Genomic DNA, 21602 nt, shown 5'->3' with positions numbered 1-21602 from the left:
TCGGTTCAGGTTCTGTTGGTTTATTCAGTGATTGGAGTGGAACATGAACCCGAGTCTGCTTAAACAAACTGTAGACGTGTTTCATGGGAAAATCCTCTTCTGCAAATTAAACCATGTTCAGAATCCACCCGTGACTTTTAAATGTTTAGATTTTAAACCTGCAACACCAGAGAATCCATTTTATTTTACCGAATGTGCAGAGGATATTTATTTCATTTGAATTATTTCCATAAATCCTCGCTTGTTTCCTTTTGCAGGGAAACCAACCTGAAGTTTAAGATGGGCCTGCGGGTGACGGACGAAAGGCTGCAGGAGGAACAGGAGCTGGCCGAGTTTAACGGTAAAAACCACAGATGCGTCATAGTGAGGGCCTATTTTCTTTTTATTGTTGGTGGTGGAGGGGGGGGGGGCATAAATGTCAGTTTATTACAGAAATTCATGATTAGTAAACCTTTAATTTATTACATGAGGGACATTTTGCCAGAACGTCAGTAAATGAAGTAAAACCACTAAATAAAAACATATTTAATTGTTCGTAATGCGTATTTGTATAAAAGGGATTGAAAAGTAAACAAGGCTTTATTTTAAAACAGGGTATCTGCGGGTCCTTTAAAAGTCTTAAATTAGCTTTTCCAAATTTAAGGCCTTAACAATCTTTAAAAATAACAAATAATCCTTAAATAGAGTTTCCAAAGGTCTAAAATTACCGACGACCCAACAAACAAGATTCTTTTGTTTCTATAAAATTTGGTGAATTTCTAGTTAGTGTTCAGCATTTTTTGTGTACGATGTTGCCGTAAGCGAAACCGTACACATTCAGTTGGTTGTGAAAGGGGGCTATTTTTAGATGAGCACATTAGCTGGTTAAGCTAGGGGGAGCTTGCGCCATGGTAACTGGATGGCTAATCCCACGTTCTCGACGTGGTTAGCACCGGTTCCATGCAATAGCTGGAAATTGGAGTTTAAATTTAATTTTAAATAATTGCTTAAATTTGGTCAAAGTGGCCTTAAAAAAGGTCTTAAAAAGTCTTAAATTTGGCTCCCTTAAACCTGCAGATGCCCTGTAAATACAAATTAAGCCTCTGGAGGCAGGCGTTGCAGATTTGCAACGTTAAAACCTACCAACCTGGTTACTCCACACACGTGTCTCATGAGCATTTTAACTCAGAAGTTCCCCTGAAGGATTTAGTTGTTCGTCCTTTTATCAAAACTTATTTTGAGCCTGAGAGGGTTAAATTCAGGATTCTTTTCATGATTATACACAAACTAATAGCATATCATAAATGTACGTAGCATGATGTTTATAATGTCTTTATTACCATATGGGCAGACTAACGCACTTCCTTTATGCAAATATGTTTTATTGCAAACGACAAAACGTTGAATAGAAAGTTCTGCACCTCTAACGGAGCAGTGTGCTCAAAAGACAAATTCAGTTCAAGTTTATAAAGCGCCAAATCACGACAAGAGTCGTCTCAAGGACCTTCGCACAGTACACATTCCAATACAGGTCAGGTCATTAAGCCGATCAGTAAAAAGTTTCCTGTGTAAGGAACCCAGCAGGTCGCATCTAGTCACTGACTAGTGTGTCTTTACAGTTCAATTCAATTTCAATTCAGTTTTATTTATATAGCGCCAAATCACAAGTGTCATCTCAAGGCACTTCACATAATAAACATTCCAATCCACACCAATCCTCATACTAGGCAAGCATGCAGCGACCATGGAGAGGAAAACTCCCTTTTAACGGGAAGAAAGCTCCAGAAGATCCTGGCTCAGATAGATCTATAGATGTATTTCTTTTCTGATCAAATAGATTTGGTAGATTTGATATCAATAGATTTATCTATATATACATCGATATATCTATCAATCTATATATCCTCCCTCACCATGTAACCGTGTCTAATGTGGGAACATTAGGGTTCCTCAGGCCGACTCGGGAACCTCATGGTACTAATCGGCTTCTCTAACATTTCCTTGACCACTTCGCTCTCACTCGTAGCCCGTCGAAGCCTTTGCTGTGTTTGTATTTAGATGTTACTTTAAAACTTTGGTAACAAAAACTTCAACTCTGTGGTCCATGTAAATAACCTTTGTTTTATTTACACTGATGATGACATCATCAGCGTTTGTTCACTAAATATTTCATAAGTTAGTGGCGCTAAGGAAACTCTCTGATCCTAATCACTGGCTGAAAATCCTGTAAACGTTTGGATTCAACCCGTTTAAGGATGGCTGCCACAGGTTTTATTTAGTCGAGTTGTCCCAGTGAGGTCCCGACCCCCACTCTGGGAACCGTTCCCTCCATTTTTCTTCAGCTGTGAGGCGAACTAAGTCGTAATCAGAGGCGACATGATAGAAATGATGTTTCTAATGGGAGTCATTCAGTTGAGTCCACAGATGAATGTGTGACTCTTCACTCATTCGTGCCTGTTTTGTAGCCCTGATTGAATGTGAGGAACCAAATAACCGCCTGGACAAATTCACCGGGACAATGCAGTGGGCCGGGGAGCGTTACCCGCTGGAGCTGGACAACATGTTGCTCCGAGGATGCAAGGTCCGAAACACAGACGTGTGCCACGGGCTGGTCATCTTCGCAGGTCGGTACCGCCTCAAGCCCCCTCATGTGGCTGTTGGAATGAATTTCAACATTTGTTTCGCTCTTTTTAATATAATTTTAAACGTTTTAAATCTGATCATTTCCGTAGGAGCCGACACTAAAATCATGAGGAATGGAGGCAAAACCAGATTCAAGAGGACTAAAATTGACGAGCTGATGAACTACATGGTTTACACAGTAAGACTTTAATTAGACTGTTTTCTTAAATATATTGTTTTTGTTTACTTTTTATGTCATTATTTATGGTTCTGCTTTAGGGTCCAGAGCTAAAATGAGGCCAGTGGTGATCAAATATGGCTACTGGCCCTGTGAAGGGTTTAAGCTCTAGCGTTGTTTGGTTCCTGTTTTTGTAGATCTTCGTGCTGCTCATCCTGGTGGCGGCTGGTCTCGCCATCGGCCACACGTACTGGTACCAGGACATCGGTTCTCGGGCCTGGTACCTGTATGACGGTAAACATCAGGATGCCGGCTACAGAGGCTTCCTCAGCTTCTGGGGGTACATCATCGTCCTGAACACCATGGTGCCCATTTCGCTCTACGTCAGGTACGTCTGGTTCAGCCCGAAGGGGACAAAAGGTTCTGATTGGTTGAGATGTGATGGGATCATGTTCAGTGGTTCCCAGGTGTGTGTGTGTGTTGATGGTTTAAATGATATTTTCTGTCCAGCGTGGAGGTGATCCGTCTGGGTCAGAGTAAATTCATCAACTGGGACCTGCAGATGTATTACCATGAGAAGGACACACCAGCAAAGGTTGGTATGTCTTCATGGATCATCGACATTATTCACTAATTAACACAGTCTTTGTAAAATTATCTTTAAAATGTCTTAGACAAGCGCCCGCTTCATCGATAATCAGAGCAAATGTGGAGAATTTAAGTTGTTTTTACGAAAGTCTGAAATTGATTTTATTGATTTAAATTAGTTTGTGTGAATCTTAATTAGGAGTCGTAAAATACTGTCTTTAAATTGGATTAAATGTGATTTTTAGTGTGTAAACCAGCCTCCACAAACATTTTATAACCACACCTTTTCTGTTTTTACACTTTAAAAGTGTGGTTCACCGAAAACTCATGTTTAATGATTATTTCTGATTCTAACGGGTCACTCTGAGTGCTTCATGCAGGCTGAACATGAAAATAGTCTCCTACACCTACCTCCTGCGGTAGCTTCTGATAGAAAACAGACGGTGAAACTCTAGGATAGAAAATCCTGACAGATCTACGTCACACTGTCACTAACATTCGTGCACTCACCCATCTTGGCTCTCGACGGGGAAGGCCGTTGTTGGTTTAGCGTCCAGGAAACTGCATAGAACGTCTCAGCTAGTAGAAGCTAACTGTTAGCATTAGCACCTCCACCACACAGCAGAACGTCTCCATGCTTGTGTTATTTGATAAAACATCAACGTTGAAGAACAAACTGAGTCGGTAGAGTTGTGTAGCCGTTAGCCAATCGGAAGAGAGATGGGGCTGTGCTCGGGAACATTTTGTGGTTTAACCCACCAATCAAACCCCTTAAAGCGGAGTGTCGAGCAGGGTGGCATTGGGTCCCATTTTTAAAGTCATGTGACCCGACCAGATATACACCCCGATCTCCCAGTCCCACGGCGGACACTCTACCACTAGACCACGGAGACGTAAAAACACACCTAAAAAATGACATCAAATGATGTAAACACTGTAAAAAATTAAACCAATAGTCGGGTTCTGAAGGAAAATGGGTTCTTCTCTCCAGTGTCCCTGAAGTCATTAACTTTACATTTTCTCTCATCCGATTGGATGTTTTTGTTTGTTTTGCTTGCCCCAACATGCTGTTGCACAGTTCCTGCCTGCATTTCTCATGTAGACGTTGTTCTTTTCCTTTGCAGGCCCGGACCACGACGCTGAATGAGCAGCTAGGTCAGATCCAGTACATCTTCTCAGACAAGACTGGAACGCTGACGCAGAACATCATGCAGTTTAAGAAGTGTACCATCGCCGGACGGAGCTACGGTACGACGTGTTAAATTCTCCAGAATAAAACCCCAAACTACGTTCTCTGATTATATTAAACAAACCTTTTATAATTTAAAGTGCAGAAATGGAGCTATAGTGACCCATCAGGAGGAAGGTTAGGGCAGCAGCAGCTCAGGAGGCAGAGCAGGTTGTCCACTAATCAAAGGGTTGTTGGATCGATGCCGGCAAAGAAAGCTGCTGTTGTCTTTGAGCAAGACGATAAACCCACCTTGCTGGTGGTGGCCGGATTGGCCGGTGGTGCCTGTGCTCAGCAACCTCATCTGTTATTGTGTCCCAGGGCAGCTGTGGCTACATCGTAGCTCATCACCACCAGCTTGTGAATGTGGTAGTCGTGTTGCTCTTAGCCAATCAGAGGAGAGATGTCCACATATCAGGGAATAGGACTCCGGATCCTGCTGTCTGAAGCTCAGCCGTGATGTGGCTCACTGCTAGGTCTAGAGCACGATTTACAAGACATTCATTCCTACTAGAGACCACTTAAATGAGTGAACCATGCCTTTAATGTTTCAAATATTGTCAATTTGTCTGACATATTTTTAACTGATACAATTTCAGTCAACAACAGAGTTGAGACAGAGGGACCCCGAGGTACAGTTGGTTACGATAGTCGAGGCATGGTGTGATGAACGCGTGAATAACTGTTTAAAAATCATTTTTTTAGAGCAAATGCTTAACCTTGAGAATCATCCTTAAATGATAAAAACTAGCTTTGGTTATAGCACTAATTTGTTCGTCCAAAAGTAAGTCACTGTCAAGCTGGACTCCCAGATTGGTCGCTGCAGGTTTTAGAAATGGGGCCAGTGGACCAAGGTCAGCTGAACATGGCCCACTGGACATACATGACCTCAGTCTTGTCATTAAAGTGTAAAAAATTAGCAGATATCCAGGTTTTAACCTCACCGATGCAGTTTAGGAGAGGATCTAATGAGGTAGGCCACCTTTAATGGGAATATAAACCTGGGTGTCGTCTGCATACAAAAAAAAAAACCCATTAGGTGATCCCAGTGGGGTGACCTGAACAAAGAGAGGGAAGACCCGAACTGAACAGGTTTTTTGTTTTATCTTTAAATTCTAAAACTGGACAGTCGAGAAAATTTCTGACATTTTAAAAGGCTGTGTTTAACTCTTTCAATGACTTTGGTTTTTATCTCTGCAGCTTTTTCAAATTGGATTTAAACTCTTAATTATTTTTTCCCCCAACAGGTGACCCTACCACCTCTGAAGGAGTGTCGCTGGACAAAATAAAGGTGGGATTTTGAACTATAAAGTTTCAAAAACATTACTTTTGTTTATGAGATCCTATTGCAAAATAACCAGTAGAAGTAAAAAAAAAATCCAGATCTCAGAAGAAAATGCCACAATCAAATTTTTTACATATTCATCTTGAATAAATAACTTATTCTAAATGAAATAATCACATTTTTAATGGGAAGACTCTTATCTTGCCTCTATAGTTAGTGTAGTTAAATAATACATTTCTATTTACTTTCACTTATTTCTAATCAAAACTGTTGATGACACTGCTGTCTCAGATACAATTATGGTGTCTAAATCAACGTATGAAACCGATAAGGAATGTGTTAAAGGACCAAAGAACCATCTTCTGCCAGAGAGGGTAAGAGGCAATCGTTTCCACTGGGACTATTTTAAATGTGACACGCTGAGCCTGATCACTATGGTGTCTTCATGAATGAACAAACGGACGTTAACTTGATGATTATTTTTACCTTTGTACTTTAATATCAGTTGGTGATTTTCATCGGTTTACTTCTGACACGTTAGCATTACTAGCACCTGTTAGCATTACTGGTTAGCATACAATAGCTAACAGTTGGTAAATTTGTGGTGTTGCTCTTTAAAGGGGCATTGTGGAAGTCTGACAGCCAAAACATGTATAGAAATAATAAAAGTCTTCTTCATACGTTCTCCTGCAATGCCCTGGTCCTGTAAAATGAGCCCTGGCATTTTTACTGTGATTGCCTGTTTTTCTTTAAAATCACAGAAAAAGAGAGATGCTCGGGTCGAGCAGGCTGCTTCATGAGCGTTCATGCTCAGGCATAGCCCATAGCATTTGCTATCCGTAGCTTTAGCAGCAGAGAGAGAGGCAGTGCCACTTTGTCGCTGTTCCTAACGCCTAGTGACAAAGCTAGCTACATTTCTGAGGACCCTTAGCTACTTTCTGTAGAACTTTCTTCTAGATATTTCTACAAATTAGCAACAAAATAGCCATTTTCACTCCGAACCGTTCTTTGGTTTGACGTCGTTTCAGCTGCCATCAAGGATATAAATGCTGTAAATGTTACTAGAGTGTAGCTCACCTAGTAAGACATCGGACTCTCATGCAGAAGACCTGGGTTTGATTCTGGATGTGAACATAGTTCATTTAGAGTTGCTTTTTTACATTAATGGAATATTTTTTACAGTAAGATGCCCAAATTTTTATTTGAGACTCGCCGAACGGCATTGAATTCACAGATAAAAAAGATGTGGGTTCAACTTTCATTTTGGAACAATTTTTCAAGCAAGGGAAGGGAATGATCTGAGCATGCAGGAGGACTGACCCATCATAAACCTTTGTCGGCTGTGCTGAAGAGAAAGGTACAGAACCAAATTATTTAATTAGCTGTGCGTTCTCCTATCCTCGGTCCCCCCCCCCCCCCCCAACACACACACGGGACTGTCTCAGCTGTTATTTTCATTGAGGAGTGTGCACGTACAGCATGCGCGCCTCGTGCACAAGCCTCCTATTGAAGCTGCCGTTACACTTTTGGCCTGAGGGGGCAATCGCGAGCATAAAAATTCACAAGTCCGTAAAGTCCCTTTTAAATAAAATGAAATGCAATATAAAAGGTTTTTAGGATGCTGTAGCACAGAATAAAGTAACTGAACTGAAGGATTGACTGAAAGCTGTTAATTCATTGTTGCTGTTTTCAAACACTTAACAAAAAAATAAACACACAAACTGATTTAAATCTGTCCAGAAAACGTTTTTTCCCAGAAAAACTATTTTATTGGAAAATATTCTGGTTATTTTGTTCAGCAACTTGCAAAATAAGTCAAAAGTAAAATAAAAAATATTTAAGTCATGATTTTTGTGGCCATTCATCTCCTAGAGATTTTGAATTATTTGAAATATTTTTGAGCATTTTTATTAATTTTCAGATTGATTTAAAATATTTTTATGGAAATTTCCTCAAATGCTGCATTTAGTCCTCTAATAATAAAAATCATACAAGCTAATCTTTGTTTTTGTTTTTTTTTGTTTTTCCGTTAGCCTGTGGACTGGAGCTGGAACCGCCTTGCTGATAAAAAGTTTGATTTTGTGGATCACTTGCTGGTTGCTAACATTAAATCCAAAAAGGACAAAGATGCTCTGGAATTCTTCAAGCTGCTGTCCCTCTGTCACACAGTCATGGTGGAAAGCAACGATGGTAATCCTAAAGTTATATAAACCTGAGCTAGAACCACAATGGTTGAACCAAACAAAACCATATGGAACTAGGTGTTTGAGAACAGCACAATGAGAAGAAATCACCATTTAAAGAGCAAATCTAAAAAGTGTCTCCCTTTAGGTGAGCTGGTCTACCAGGCTGCATCTCCTGATGAAGGCGCTCTAGTGACTGCAGCCAGGAACTTCGGCTTCGTCTTCCTGTCTCGTACTCAGGACACCATCACCATCTCTGAAATGGGACGTGAGGCGACCTATGAAATGCTGGCATTGCTGGACTTCAACTCTGACCGAAAGCGCATGTCCATCGTCTGTAAGAACCTCACAAAAATATTCAACCCTTCTTGTGTCTTCATCCGTCCATCATCATCCGCTTATCTGGGGTCAGATCGTGGGGGGCAGCAGTCTAAGCAGGGAGGCCCAGACTTCCCTCTCCCCAGCTACTTGGGCCAGCTCCTCCAGGGCAATCCCAAGGCGTTCCCTGGCCAGCTGAGAGACATGGTCTCTCCAGCGTGTCCTGGGTCTTCCTTTAGGCCTCCTCAGGTTGGACGTGCCTGTAAAACCGCACCAGGGAGGCGTCCAGGAGGCATCCTAACTAGATGCCTGAGCGACCTCAACTCTGAGCCCCTCCCAGATGACAGAGCTTCTCTCCCTATCTTTAAGGGAGAGCCTAGCCACCCTGCAGAGAAAACTAATTTCAGCTGCTTGTATCTGTGATCTCGTTCTTTTGGTCACCACCCAAAACTCATGACCATAAGTGAGGGTAGGAAAGTAGATAGACTGGTAAACTGAGAGCTCCACAACAGACTTTCCCTCACTCGTGAACAAGACCAAGAGATACTTTAAACTCCTCCACTTGGGTCAGGACCTCATCTCTGACCTGGAGAAGGCGTTCTACCCTTTCCCGACTCGGGACCATGGTCTCAGATTTAGAGGAGCTGATTCTCATCCCAGCTGCTTCACACTCGGCTGCGAACCGCTCCGGAGAAAGCTGGAGATCACGTTGCCAACAGGATCACATCATCTGCAAAAAGCAGGGATCCGATCCTTAGTTCAACAAGACGGCAGTCTCGTCTTCATTCTTTAAGATGACTTCCAGTGCTTTCAAAATAAAAGCACAACTTTCTGACATACAGGTGCTGGCCAGTAAATTAGAATATCATCAAAAGGTTGAAAATATTTCAGTAATTCCATTCAAAACGTGAAACTTGTATATTATATTCATGCAATGCACACAGACCAATGTATTTCCAATGTTCATTACATTTAAATTTGATATTCATAAGTGACAACTAATGAAAACTCTAAATATGGTATCTCAAAAAATTAGAATATTCTGAAAAGGCTGAATATAGAAGACACCTGCTGCCACTCTAATCAGCTGATTTACTCAAAACACCTGCAAAGGCCTTTAAAAGGTCCCTCAGTCTTGTTTTGAAGGCACCACAATCATGGGGAAGACTTCTGACTTAACAGCTGACCAAAAGACAATCATTGACACCTTGCACAAGGAGGGCAAGACACAAAAGGTGATTGCTAAAGAAGCTGGCTGTTCGCAGAGCTCTGTGTCCAAGCACATTAACAGACAGGCGAAGGGACGGAAAAAATGTGGTAGAAAAAAGTGTACAAGCTCTAGGGATAACCGCACCCTGCAGAGAATTGTGACGACAAACCCATTCAAAAATGTGGGGGAGATCCACAAAGAGTGGACTGCAGCTGGAGTCAGCGCTTCAAGAACCACCACGAGGAGACTCATGAAAGACATGGGATTCAGGTGTCGCATTCCGTGTGTCAAGCCACTCTTGAACATGAAACAGCGCAAGAAGCGTCTCGCCTGGGCCAAGGACAAAAAGGACTGGACTGATGCTGAGTGGTCCAAAGTTATGTTTTCTGATGAAAGCAAGTTCTGCATTTCCTTTGGAAATCAAGGACCCAGAGTCTGGAGGAAGAGCGGAGAAGCACAGAATCCACGTTGCATGAGGTCCAGTGTAAAGTTTCCACCGTCAGTGATGGTGTGGGGTGCCATGTCATCTGCCGGTGTTGGCCCACTCTGTTTCCTGAGGTCCAGGGTCAATGCAGCCGTCTACCAGGAAGTTTTAGAGCACTTCATGCTTCCTGCTGCTGACCAACTTTATGGGGATGCAGACTTCACCTTTCAACAGGACTTGGCACCTGCACACAGTGCCAAAACCACCAGCACCTGGTTCAAGGACCATGGTATCCCTGTCCTTGATTGGCCAGCAAACTCGCCTGACCTTAACCCCATAGAAAATCTATGGGGTATTGTGAAGCGGAGGATGCAATACGCTAGACCCAACAATGCAGAGGAGCTGAAGACGACTATCAGAGCAACCTGGGCTCTCATAACACCTGAGCAGTGCCACAGACTGATCGAGTCCATGCCACGCCGCATTACTGCAGTTATTGAGGCAAAAGGAGCCCCGACTAAGTATTGAGTGCTATACATGCACATTCTTTTCATGTTCATTCTTTTCAGTTGGCCAACATTAGAGAAACAAACATTTTTTCATTGGCCTTTAGAATATTCTAATTTTCTGAGATACCAGATTTGATGTTTTCATTGGTTGTCACCTATAAATATCAAAATTAAACGTAATAAACATCGGAAATACATTGGTCTGTGTGCATTGCATGAATATAATGTACAAGTTTCACGTTTTGAATGGAATTACTGAAATATTTTCAACCTTTTGATGATATTCTAATTTACTGGCCAGCACCTGTAGTCCCGCTCTTGTCTATGATGGACATAGATTGATGGGCTGTCATCGGTCCAGTAAAGGATGATGTTGAGCTCTGTATCATCTGTATACAGTATAATTAAACTAGATCATTAGAGGAACTAAGTTCCCAATTTTGGGGAATATTATCGAAGATAAAGGCCGTCTAAAATGTTTAGTTTAGACTTTTGAACTCCACTTGAGATTTGTGATAATTGCTTTTGTTCATGAGGTTTAGGTTAGGGAGCCTCTCTGCTTAAGTGGCCCCCCCCCCCCGCGACCCGACCCTGGATGAGCGGAGGGAAGTGGATTGATGGTTTAGGTTCTGCATTTAAGTTCTGTGCCTTACCTTTTGATTTCCAGTGAAGTTTCCTGACGGCCGTATTCGTCTGTACTGTAAAGGAGCCGACACGGTCATTTATGAGCGCCTCTCTCCTAACACCAGGCACAAAGACGCCACCCAGAGGGCTTTGGATGTGAGTACTTGTGCCTTCACTCTAGTTTGATTTCCACTCCAAATGTTTGTTTCCTCTCAATGGAAGAAAGACCTTCTGGATGTTTTTGTGTCTCAGATGTTCGCCAACGAGACCTTGCGGACTCTGTGTTTGTGTTACAAAGACATCAGCGCTAGCGAGTACGAGTCCTGGTCCAGGAAACACAAAGATGCCCAATTGACCATGGTGGACCGGGACGCTGCTCTGGACCGGGTGTACGAGGAGATCGAGACCAACCTGATGGTTGGTAGAGCATTATTACAGCATTGGAACAAATTTCCCAAATGTTTTCCAACAAGTTGAAGAAATGTTAAACATTATTTGAATCCAGCTGATCGGAGCCACAGCTATCGAGGATAAACTGCAGGACGGGGTTCCGGAGACCATCGCCAAACTGGCGAAGGCTGACATCAGGATCTGGGTCTTAACTGGAGATAAGAAAGGTAACTAGACTGAATCTGAAATAAAATGGTTCAAAAAGGTGAATAAAAATGATTTGAAGCATTAGAAGTCATACTTCTCTCTCTTTCTTATCACCAGAAACGGCAGAAAACATTGGATATTCCTGCTCACTTCTGACAGACGACATGCAGGTTCACTACGGAGAAGACGTTAAGTAAGTCGGTTTAAAACGTTAAACGGATTAAGGAAGAAGTTGCACAACATCAGCTGTTTAGGCTGTGAGTCGCTGCTGCGGCAACACCCTCTCAGTCCGCCATGCAATCCCTGTATACGCCGCTTTTTTCATACAAGCAGCGTGGGCGGCGTGAGACTCTGGGCTAGGGCTGCAACGATATCGACAATAGAAACAGTCGACAATGAATTTCAGTGTCGACGTTGTTGCCAGACGTGTTTTTTTATGACCGAGTGAGGCATCTCACTTCATTACGATCTCTGCCGAGAGTTGCACGTGCGCAATAGCTTCTCTGCTGCCATGCTATTTTGAAATGGTACTTTATAAATAAATATGGTATGGTGAAAATATGCTTAAAAAACGTACATCCAAAACAAAACGTATTTGATTTTGTGTTATTTAAATCTTACCGAGGTGAGTCAGACTCTGTTTCATTCAACTGTCCGACGTGCTTTCTCGTTAAGTGTTCATGCATCACCGAGGTGCTGCCGTGATACGCGAGGACTGCTTTACATATAATGCAGGTAAACTTTTTATTCGCCGAATCCCGGCTAGAATGCTCCCAAACTTTAGATGTTTCGGTACGCGTAGCTGCGGTGTTGGACGCCGCCATTTCTGTTAGCTGGCGCTCAGCTAACCAAAGTGCTGTACATAAAAAAAGCCAAATGCTTGACCAAGAAACACAATAAGAACAGGCAAAATACATCAGAACAAAGCATAAATAGTCGGAGATAGAAATTCCTACTAAAAACAATAAAATAGGAGAACGGTTAACAGCACTATAAAATAAAATAATGCGACGAATGATAAAACATTTGAAATGGCACAAATAAAACAAAATTAAATACCAGATGGTGCGAGGTGCCAAAAGTGAGCAACTGAATCATAAAAACAGAATTAAAAACTCAAATCCGGCGCTAGATTGTCATGAAAAGTGTCACGGAGGGAAGGCAATGCTAAAGAAGTGCGTTTTCAGGGCCGACTTGAAACTCCAAACAGAGGGAGCCTTTTAAAATAGAGATTTAATGTTATGCCCGACTGTGCCTGACAAAAGTATTTTAACTTTATTTATGCATTTTTGTCTGTACTGACTGAGCACTGTGCCTAATTGGTGTTAGACGGCATTTTTATTTACTTTAGTATGAATCGGCCTATCAGCAGCAAAGTTCAATAAAATATGCGTTTTCCATTGAAGTACCCATCTTTCTTGTGTTTACTATAATTTTTCACATAATTACAGCAATCTCATGCTAAGTTAAAGAAAAATGTAATAATTATCCGATTAGTCGACTAATCGTTTCAATAGTCGGTGACTAGTCCACCATTAAAATAGTCGTTAGTTGCAGCCCTACTCTGGGACGGGGTGACTTGCTCTTTAAATATGATTAATAGTGCTCTTTACATCAAACGTCATTTATAGACTGCCTGTCCAAAAAACGTTGCCACCTGGAATTAACGTAGCAAGTGTGTACGAGCCTGTTGGATGAGTTTTGTTTAAAAACATTTCTTAAATAATTTTATTATTTTGGCGTAAAACAAATTTTAAAAAGCAGACCTGAGACTAGAGCTTGAATGTTTTTGCAGTGAGAAGCTGCGGATTCGTCAGGCCGACAGAAGAAACTCCGCTCCTCAGACGATCAGAGCTCGCAAAAAGAAACCAGCAGAGCCTTTCTTTCCTGGATCGGGCAAAAACGCTCTCATCATCACCGGAGGCTGGCTGGTTCGATTCATTCACTAATGAAACTCTGTATGTCGCCCTTTTCTCCATCTCTCTGACCAGTTGTTCTATTGTTTCTCACGGTCTAGAACGAGATTCTTTTCGAGAAAAAGAAGAAACGCCGCCGGCTCAAGCTCCGCCGTCTGGGAAGACGCCCACCGCCCACCAACCCTCAGGATGAACAACCGATGAACGACCTGGAAAAAGAACTGAGACAAGTAAAACTTTTTAACTCAAGCAGCTCGACATTAATTGTACCACTTTAACAAAAAACACCGGTTATCAGGGTTTTCCATTGTGGCTCGATTTCTGAGGATGAACATGGTTTGGGTGTGAATCTGACAACTCCTCAATTCAGTCGAATCCGATTCTCGGGTTTGCCAGTTGTCTGTGATGAAGTGGGTCGTTCTGGAAGTTAAAGCATCACTGTCTAGTGTTGCTGAAGCGGCTCTGCAATATCGCGTGGACATCGGGGACAGTCCCACTGGACTGGCAGACCGGGGTGGTGGTCCCCTTATTTAAAAAGGGGGACCGCAGGGTGTGTTCCAACTACAGTGGAATCACACTCCTGAGCCTTCCTGGTAAGGTCTATTCAGGGGTTCTGGAGAGGAGGGTCCTTCGGATTGTTGAACCTTAGATTCAGGAGGAGCAATGTGGTTTTTGTCCTGGCCGTGGAACACTGGACCTGCTCTATACCCTTAGGGGGATCCTGGAGGGTGCGTGGGAATTTGCCCAACCAGTCTACGTGTGTTTTGTTGATCTGGAGAAGGCGTTTGACCGCGTCCCTTGGGGGACCCTGTGGGGGGTACTCCGGGAGTATGGGGTACCAGGCACTCTGATACGGGCTGTTAGGTCCCTGTATGACCGGTGTCAGAGCTTGGTCCGCATTGCTGGCAGTAAGTCGGGCTCGTTCCCAGTGAGGGTTGGACTCCGCCAAGGCTGCCCTTTGTCACCGATTCTGTTCATAACCTTTATGGGCAGGATTTCTAGGTGCAGCCAAGGTGTGGAGGGCATCCGTTTTGGTGGCCTGAGGATCAGGTCTCTGCTTTTTGCAGATGATGTGGTACTGTTGGCTTCATCTGAATGTGATCTTCAGCTTTCGCTGGAGTGGTTCGCAGCAAAGTGTGAAGCAGCTGGGATGAGAATCAGCTCCTCTAAATCTGAGACCATGGTCTTGATTTGGAAAAGGGTAGAATACCTTCTCTGGGCCAGGGAGGAGGTCCTGCCCCAAGTGGAGGAGTTTAAATATCTCGGGGTCTTGTTCACGAGTGAGGGAAAACTGGAGCGTGAGATCGATAGGTGGATTGGTGCTGCATCTGCAGTGATGCGGGCGTTGTACCGGTCTGTCGTAGTGAAGAGAGAGCTGAGTCAGAAGGCGAAGCTCTCGATTTACCGGTCGATCTACGTTCCTACCCTCACCTATGGTCATGAGCTTTGGGTAGTGACCGAAAGAACGAGATCGCGGATACGAGCGGCCAAAATGAGTTTTCTCTGAAGAGTGGCTGGGCTCTCCCTTAGAGATGGGGTGAGAAGCTCGGTCATCCGGGAGGGGCTCGGAGTAGACCCGCTGCTCCTCCACATCGAGAGAAGCCAGTTGAGGTGGCTCGGGCATCTGGTCAGGATGCCTCCTGGACACCTCCCTGGTGAGGTTTTCCAGGCACGTCCAACCGGGAGGAGACCTAAAGGTAGACCCAGGACACGTTGGAGGGACTATGTCTCTCACCTGGCCAGGGAACGCCTTGGGATTCCCCCGGAGGAGCTGGCCCAAGTGGCTGGGGAGAGGGAAGTCTGGGCCTCTCGCCTTAGGCTACTGCCCCCGCGACCCGACTCTGGATAAGCGGATGAAAATGGATGGATGGATGTTTGGGAAGTATAGAAACTGGGAAATTCCGAATCCTTATAAATATGTCGTGAATCGATTTTGTTTTTTTTCCTGTTCCCTGAAACCTCTAGAACATGTAAGAGTATATCAGCATATTTGAACATTTGCCAATAGAAATGACACATTTAACTATAGATGCACCGATTTTGGTTTTCAGGGCCAATATCAGTTTTATCTCCAAAATCTCCAAAAACTTAAATTTATTCCTTGATTAGTTTAAAGATTCTGATTCAGGAAGTGATTCAGAACCGTTTGCATTTTAGACCAGTGATGATCCATTCCCAGTTAATGTAGTTGTGGTTACGATCACCAGCTGATTCAACAGCTTATCTTGTAAATTTAAACATCAGTCAAACTTGAACATTGAATTTCTTGAATTTTATGTAGCCGGATCTTGGATCTGGTTAAAAAACTCGCGTTAAACATCCCTGTGGAAAATACAATAATAAACTAGCAGAAGACATTTTATCCAACTGCTTTAGACCAAAAAAGTTTTATATGTAAAATTTTGTGACATTGGTTACGTTATTGAGATAACAATCATTTGTCGATATGTGGAGCAACCTCGCACAATGTATTGATTATGTATCTGGGCTATTTAATCTAAATTCATTGTTCATATGATCGTATTTGTCCATAGATCGACTTTGTAGACATGGCCTGTGAGTGTGAAGCCGTCATCTGCTGTCGCGTCACGCCGAAACAAAAAGCTAACGTGGTGAGTTTGGTGAAGAAGTACAAGAAGGCCGTGACGCTGTCCATCGGAGACGGCGCCAACGACGTCAACATGATCAAGAGTGAGGACCGGTCTTTATTTTCTGTCCACGTCCCTGTGAGCTCTCTGATCCTCGTCCTTTGTCCCTCCAGCTGCCGACATCGGTGTGGGGATCAGCGGTCAGGAGGGGATGCAGGCGGTCATGTCCAGCGACTTCGCCTTTGCCCAGTTCCGTTACCTTCAGCGCCTCCTGCTGGTGCACGGGCGCTGGTCCTACATCAGAATGTGCAAGTTCCTGCGTTACTTCTTCTTCAAGAACTTTGCCTTCACTCTGGTCCACTTCTGGTACTCCTTCTTCAACGGATACTCCGCACAGGTGGGCAGCAATGCTCAGATCTCAGTGTTTTTGTTGACTTTGGTGTGGAGGTGGAGTCTGGTCTAAAGAAAAATACAGCGGAAGGTGGTTGTCCGGTCTCTGATGGAATGAGTCCAGTTTCTACAGAACATTCAGGGCCAGTGATGTTTTGTTACCTTTTAAAAATTAAAACGAGACTTTTCCTTCCTGCAGACAGTCTATGAGGACTGGTTCATCACGCTCTACAATCTGGCCTACAGCAGTTTACCCGTTCTGCTTGTTGGACTTCTTGATCAGGTACAAACTGGTTTGGGTTTGGATCACGGGGACATAACGAGGTGCACAAATGTCCTAAAATGACCAGCGCTTTCATAACTGCTTAAAAATGTAACGCCATTCGAATACGTTCACGCCATTCATCTGGACTGGAACTTCTGTTATTTTTGGCAAATCAAACATTCTGCAGACATTTCGAGTCTGACTAGATTTTACTGATTGGTGTCAAAAATCTACGTGTTATTTATTTTTTAATGCAGGTTTAAACTCAAACTGGTTATCTTCTGATTCTGTTCACTCATTCGCTGCCAGCGTTTCTTACCGTTTTTACAGTTTTTTTAAAGAGTGACAAAACGTTGCGCGCTACGATGATGTCGACGCCCAAACAACCAAAACAAAGAGGAGACTCACCTCTTACATCAGGAAGAATCCGCACGTTTCGAGCGTTATCCGTTCATAATCTGTTGTTGAATTGTGATCGGCAGAAGCTTTTCTGGTTCGCACCTCACTTTTTATTACAGCAGCGGCCCAGAATGATCTCCTAACACATGGATGTTCTGCTTCCTGATCACGAGACGTGTGACGTATGCGGATGAAGATTGGCTTTTAGAGCTGAGATGTTTGTTCTCACGGTGTGGGGGCTCGTCCGACGCCCACACAGTAAAAACATGCAAATGACTACTTAAGTCGTCATTGGCAGTGAACGAGTTAAAAGTGACTTTTCACCAAGTAACAAAGCTTTTGGGTCCAAAATTTTCAGGGAAAATTTCTCATTTGTGTTAATTTTTTGAATATTTTACTGAAACCCAAACTGAAACCAGAAAATCTTTTGTATGTTAAAAATAAAAACATAAAAATAAATGTGTTGTTTCCTTCCTCCTCCTCCTGCAGGACGTGAACGACAGACTGAGTCTGAAGTTTCCTAAACTCTACCTCCCTGGCCAGCAGGAGACGATGTTCAACTACAAGAACTTCTTCATCAGTTTGTTCCATGGAATCTTTGTCTCTCTCATCATCTTCTTCATTCCTTACGGAGCGTTCCTGCAGACGATGGGGCAGGATGGAGAAGCTCCGTCAGACCTGCAGTCCTTTGCCGTGGTAACCGCCTCATCTCTGATTTTCACAGTCAACCTGCAGGTGAGTCACCTGGTCCGAACCATCGCTGCTTCAGGAGTCGACGAGCTTATTTAATGTTTTTCAGTTTGCTAAACAATCTTAAAACATCATAATGGAGGAAGATTTGGAGTTAAAAGGGATTTTTTACGTAATTTCAAACAGGTGTTTTTCATGATTTAGTGTTAAATCGGTTTCTACATCAGTCTGATGGTCAAACGTTCAGACCAGAACTTGTGACAGAAAACTGACGGGACTAAAACCCAACGGTCTTGTTGGGCAGATCTCTCTGGACACGTCATACTGGACCTTCGTCAACTGCTTTGCCGTTCTGGGTAGCATCGCCATCTACTTTGGGATCATGTTCGACATCCACAGCGCAGGGATTCATGTCATCTTCCCCTCGATTTTCACCTTCACAGGTCAGTCAGTGGGGAGGATGCTGAAAGGTGGAGATGAGCTGAAAACGAAGTGTCATCTTGTAACCATGTTTGTGTCTTTAGGCGCGGCGCCCAATGCCCTGCGTCAGCCATACCTGTGGTTAACCATCATCCTGACGGTGGGCATGAGTCTGCTGCCCGTCATCTGCATCCAGTTCCTCTACAAAACCATCTGGCCTTCAGTAGGAGACAAGGTGAGACCAACAACGTCCACGTTTAGCCTTGTGGAGTCCTTTTCAGCTCTCTGAAGTGCTGAAAGATCAGAACCGGCCCAAACCAGGCTGCTGGGATCAGCGGTTTGTGCTACAGTGCATCACGGGTAAAGCTCTCTCGTTCGGGACACAACTGTTGGGGTGCTTCTCAATGTCAAGCCCCCTGGCCTCGCGAGGCGATGTCTGGCGAGGCCAGGCGCCTTGCTTACGAGAACACCGTCCTTCCTCGGTCAAAGAAAAGGGTTAAACGAAACAGAACTGCATCATGTGACCGCGGCCTACACGTCACATGACACGTGAGGCAACGTTATATTTTATACGTGTAAGTTTCGATATAAATGTATAGCAAGCCTTTTACTGTTAAAAATACATTAAAGATGTAAGTGAGTTACTACCTGATAGCCACCAAAGATGCAACTAACCAACCATAGCTAACGTTTCAGATTTCAGCCTGATGGCCACAGTTAGCAGACTTGCATCTATACTGGGCTCCCAAAGTAGCTGCCAGCTTCCTTTTGAAAATACCGCGCTGTATTCTGGGAATTTGTTCCTCGACATTGAGGAACGCCCTAAATCTGCTCTAAGCTACTGTAACCTTTGACCTTTTTAATGGAATTCTGAGCATTGACCTCTGACCTCAAGGAAACCTCCACTCCTAGATCAGGGACTGTCTTGGATATTTTCCCCCTTGTGTCTCTGTAGAATAATAGTCTCCAAACACATTTAGAGACGACCTTTGACCCTTCCAGATTGACAGAAAGCCACAGATTTATTTAACCAGGTGAGTCGACGGAGAATCGTTGTCATTTACGGCCAAGAAATATGACGGCAAAGCTGTTACAGCGGGACCTCATAAAGGCCGTCGTCACTCAGACTTTCATCTGAGTAATCTGGACGTCTGAAGGCAGTCAGAAGCTCTTTGGTGTTACTGATCGTGTCGAGTTGAGGGCAGATGTGAGATTTAGAAGAGTTTAGTGGTTTTTGCAGCTCATTCCGGTCGTTTGGAGCAGGAAAATGAAATTGGAACGGCCAAAAGTGGTGCAGGCTTTGGAATGATCCTGGAGAATAAGTGGAGCATAAATTATGATGGATAATAGGGAAAGCTGCTGCTCTTGTGCCTTTTCTTATGTTAACACACACCTGTATACTCCAGAGAAACCAACTGAATGCACCACCTTCATGAAGTTTTAGTTGCAGGAATATATTTTGGCCTTTTGGAGGAAGTCTGTTTTTAAAAGGTCCCGACAGAGAAGACTAAATAAGACCCAATGCTGAACTTGGAGGTGATTTTCTGCTCTTAAAGACAAACTTTTCCCATCCTCTTCCAGGTGCAGAAAAACAGGAAGAAGTACGAAGAAGACCTGAAGAGGAGTGAGGAAGAAGAGGCGAGAAGGAAAAGGCCAGCGTTCCAGAGGGATCGGCCTTCGCGTCGCTCGGCGTACGCCTTCTCTCACACCCCCGGCTATGCCAACCTCATCTCCACTGGGCGGAGCATTCGACGGCGTCCTCAGGCCCGCGGAGGTCCCCAGGACGGCACCAGAGAGCATTCTCGCAGAGATGCCCAAGCCATGTGAGCGGAGCCACAGCTGGAGGAGCTGTAAACATCTGGGAGCGACTTAATTTCTGTGGAGTCGCTGAACAGCTCCAACTTGGTTTTTATTCTAGCGTTTGAACATTGAAGTGCCTCTGACCGGTGAAGCTCCAGTTTCACCATTTATGCACGAACTCTAACAGAAAAACTCACCGAAGAAACCACCGCCGTCACCGGGGGTCAGAGGTCATGCAGCTCCAGCAAGACCACAATGTTCCTTAACTCAGGATTTTCCTTTTAAATGCGTCTCTTTTATTGAGCCAGTTCTGTTCCACACCGGTACGACTGACGTGAAACGTCATTTAAATCTCTAAACAGATCGAGCCTCACCTCTTCTCGGCACTTAGAACGACGTTTTAACACATTTTAGAAATCATGTCCAATTACATTAATTTTGACATCTGGGTTTTATCTTCCCTTTCCTTCAGATTAAAACTGAAATAAGGCTAAACTGTCAGAATACCTTCTGCTTTACTCGGATTAGTGGTGGGATATTGGTGAACCAGGCTGTGTGAGGTGTTTGAGCAAAATCACTGTTTTTGGTTAGACATTGTATGAAATCACTGATTGGATTAACTTTTGTCCTTTTTTAAAAGATTTTTTTAGGAACTTTTTTTCCCCATTATTGGTTTTCTTCTCAGATTTGTTTTAAATTCCTATAAAACAAATAAAAATGTTTTTTTTTATTTACCATCTATACGTTTTAGATTTAACGTGTATCCAGATGCTTCTAACTCCTGTGGGTGAAGCCTTGGTGGTGTTATGAGTTTGTTGGTACAGGAGCCCCGTCTTATAATTTCTTTGTTTGTTTTCAAAAAAAATCTGTGTTCGTGTTCTGAATTACCGCGTTAAACATATTCAGGCCTTTATACAGAAAATTGGGACGGAACGTTAAACTCTTAATCCGACTGTCACGGATCTATCTGATATGACTATTACTGATCCGATGGTCCCGTTACCGGTCCCAACCAGACTGGTACCAGTCCTGTAGGTCAGAACTGCTGCTCAGTAACAGTTTCTTCCTATGATGTGGTTTTGTCGTGTGGTTGTTAATAAAAGCCAAGGGCACATTTAGCAGTTTAACTTGTTTTTTTTAAATCAGGGTTTTCTGATTAATGACTGGTTTTGTTGACAATGGTAACATTTATTACTGATCAGGTAATAAAAACAACCACAAAAGCCTGGAGGAGTTAATTTGTCTACATCTGGAGTCAGAATTGGAGGAAATCCCATGTTTCATTATTGCTTAACCCAACCCTAAAATTTAAAACTATCAAATAACCACAAAATTAGTCCTTAAAACAAATGACAAGTTTAATTCGCCACACACACACACACACACGGG

The 21602-nt window shown here is 43.4% G+C and overlaps 1 protein-coding gene across 1 annotated transcript in view; it reads left to right on the top strand.

The window, feature by feature from the left end:
• Positions 1-21334, top strand: part of atp8b1 (ATPase phospholipid transporting 8B1) — a 41600-nt gene extending 20266 nt beyond the window's left edge. Inside the window, exons 9-30 of the mRNA XM_015943433.3 lie at positions 258-340; positions 2445-2603; positions 2712-2800; positions 2977-3167; positions 3290-3374; positions 4492-4615; positions 5843-5886; positions 7914-8070; positions 8212-8400; positions 11192-11304; positions 11401-11565; positions 11654-11765; positions 11863-11938; positions 13541-13676; positions 13763-13891; positions 16196-16352; positions 16423-16646; positions 16839-16922; positions 17793-18038; positions 18298-18436; positions 18518-18648; positions 19995-21334. Coding sequence (XP_015798919.3) covers positions 258-340; positions 2445-2603; positions 2712-2800; positions 2977-3167; positions 3290-3374; positions 4492-4615; positions 5843-5886; positions 7914-8070; positions 8212-8400; positions 11192-11304; positions 11401-11565; positions 11654-11765; positions 11863-11938; positions 13541-13676; positions 13763-13891; positions 16196-16352; positions 16423-16646; positions 16839-16922; positions 17793-18038; positions 18298-18436; positions 18518-18648; positions 19995-20240 — 3079 coding nt within the window. The 3' untranslated portion in view covers positions 20241-21334. The remainder of the gene's footprint in view (positions 1-257; positions 341-2444; positions 2604-2711; positions 2801-2976; positions 3168-3289; positions 3375-4491; positions 4616-5842; positions 5887-7913; positions 8071-8211; positions 8401-11191; positions 11305-11400; positions 11566-11653; positions 11766-11862; positions 11939-13540; positions 13677-13762; positions 13892-16195; positions 16353-16422; positions 16647-16838; positions 16923-17792; positions 18039-18297; positions 18437-18517; positions 18649-19994) is intronic.
• Positions 21335-21602: the final 268 nt, after the last annotated feature.

The sequence above is a fragment of the Nothobranchius furzeri genome, chromosome 6 (genome assembly GCF_043380555.1).
Source record: "Nothobranchius furzeri strain GRZ-AD chromosome 6, NfurGRZ-RIMD1, whole genome shotgun sequence".
In the NCBI taxonomy this organism is placed as follows: domain Eukaryota; kingdom Metazoa; phylum Chordata; class Actinopteri; order Cyprinodontiformes; family Nothobranchiidae; genus Nothobranchius; species Nothobranchius furzeri.
This window is presented reverse-complemented; position numbering and strand designations above follow the sequence as displayed.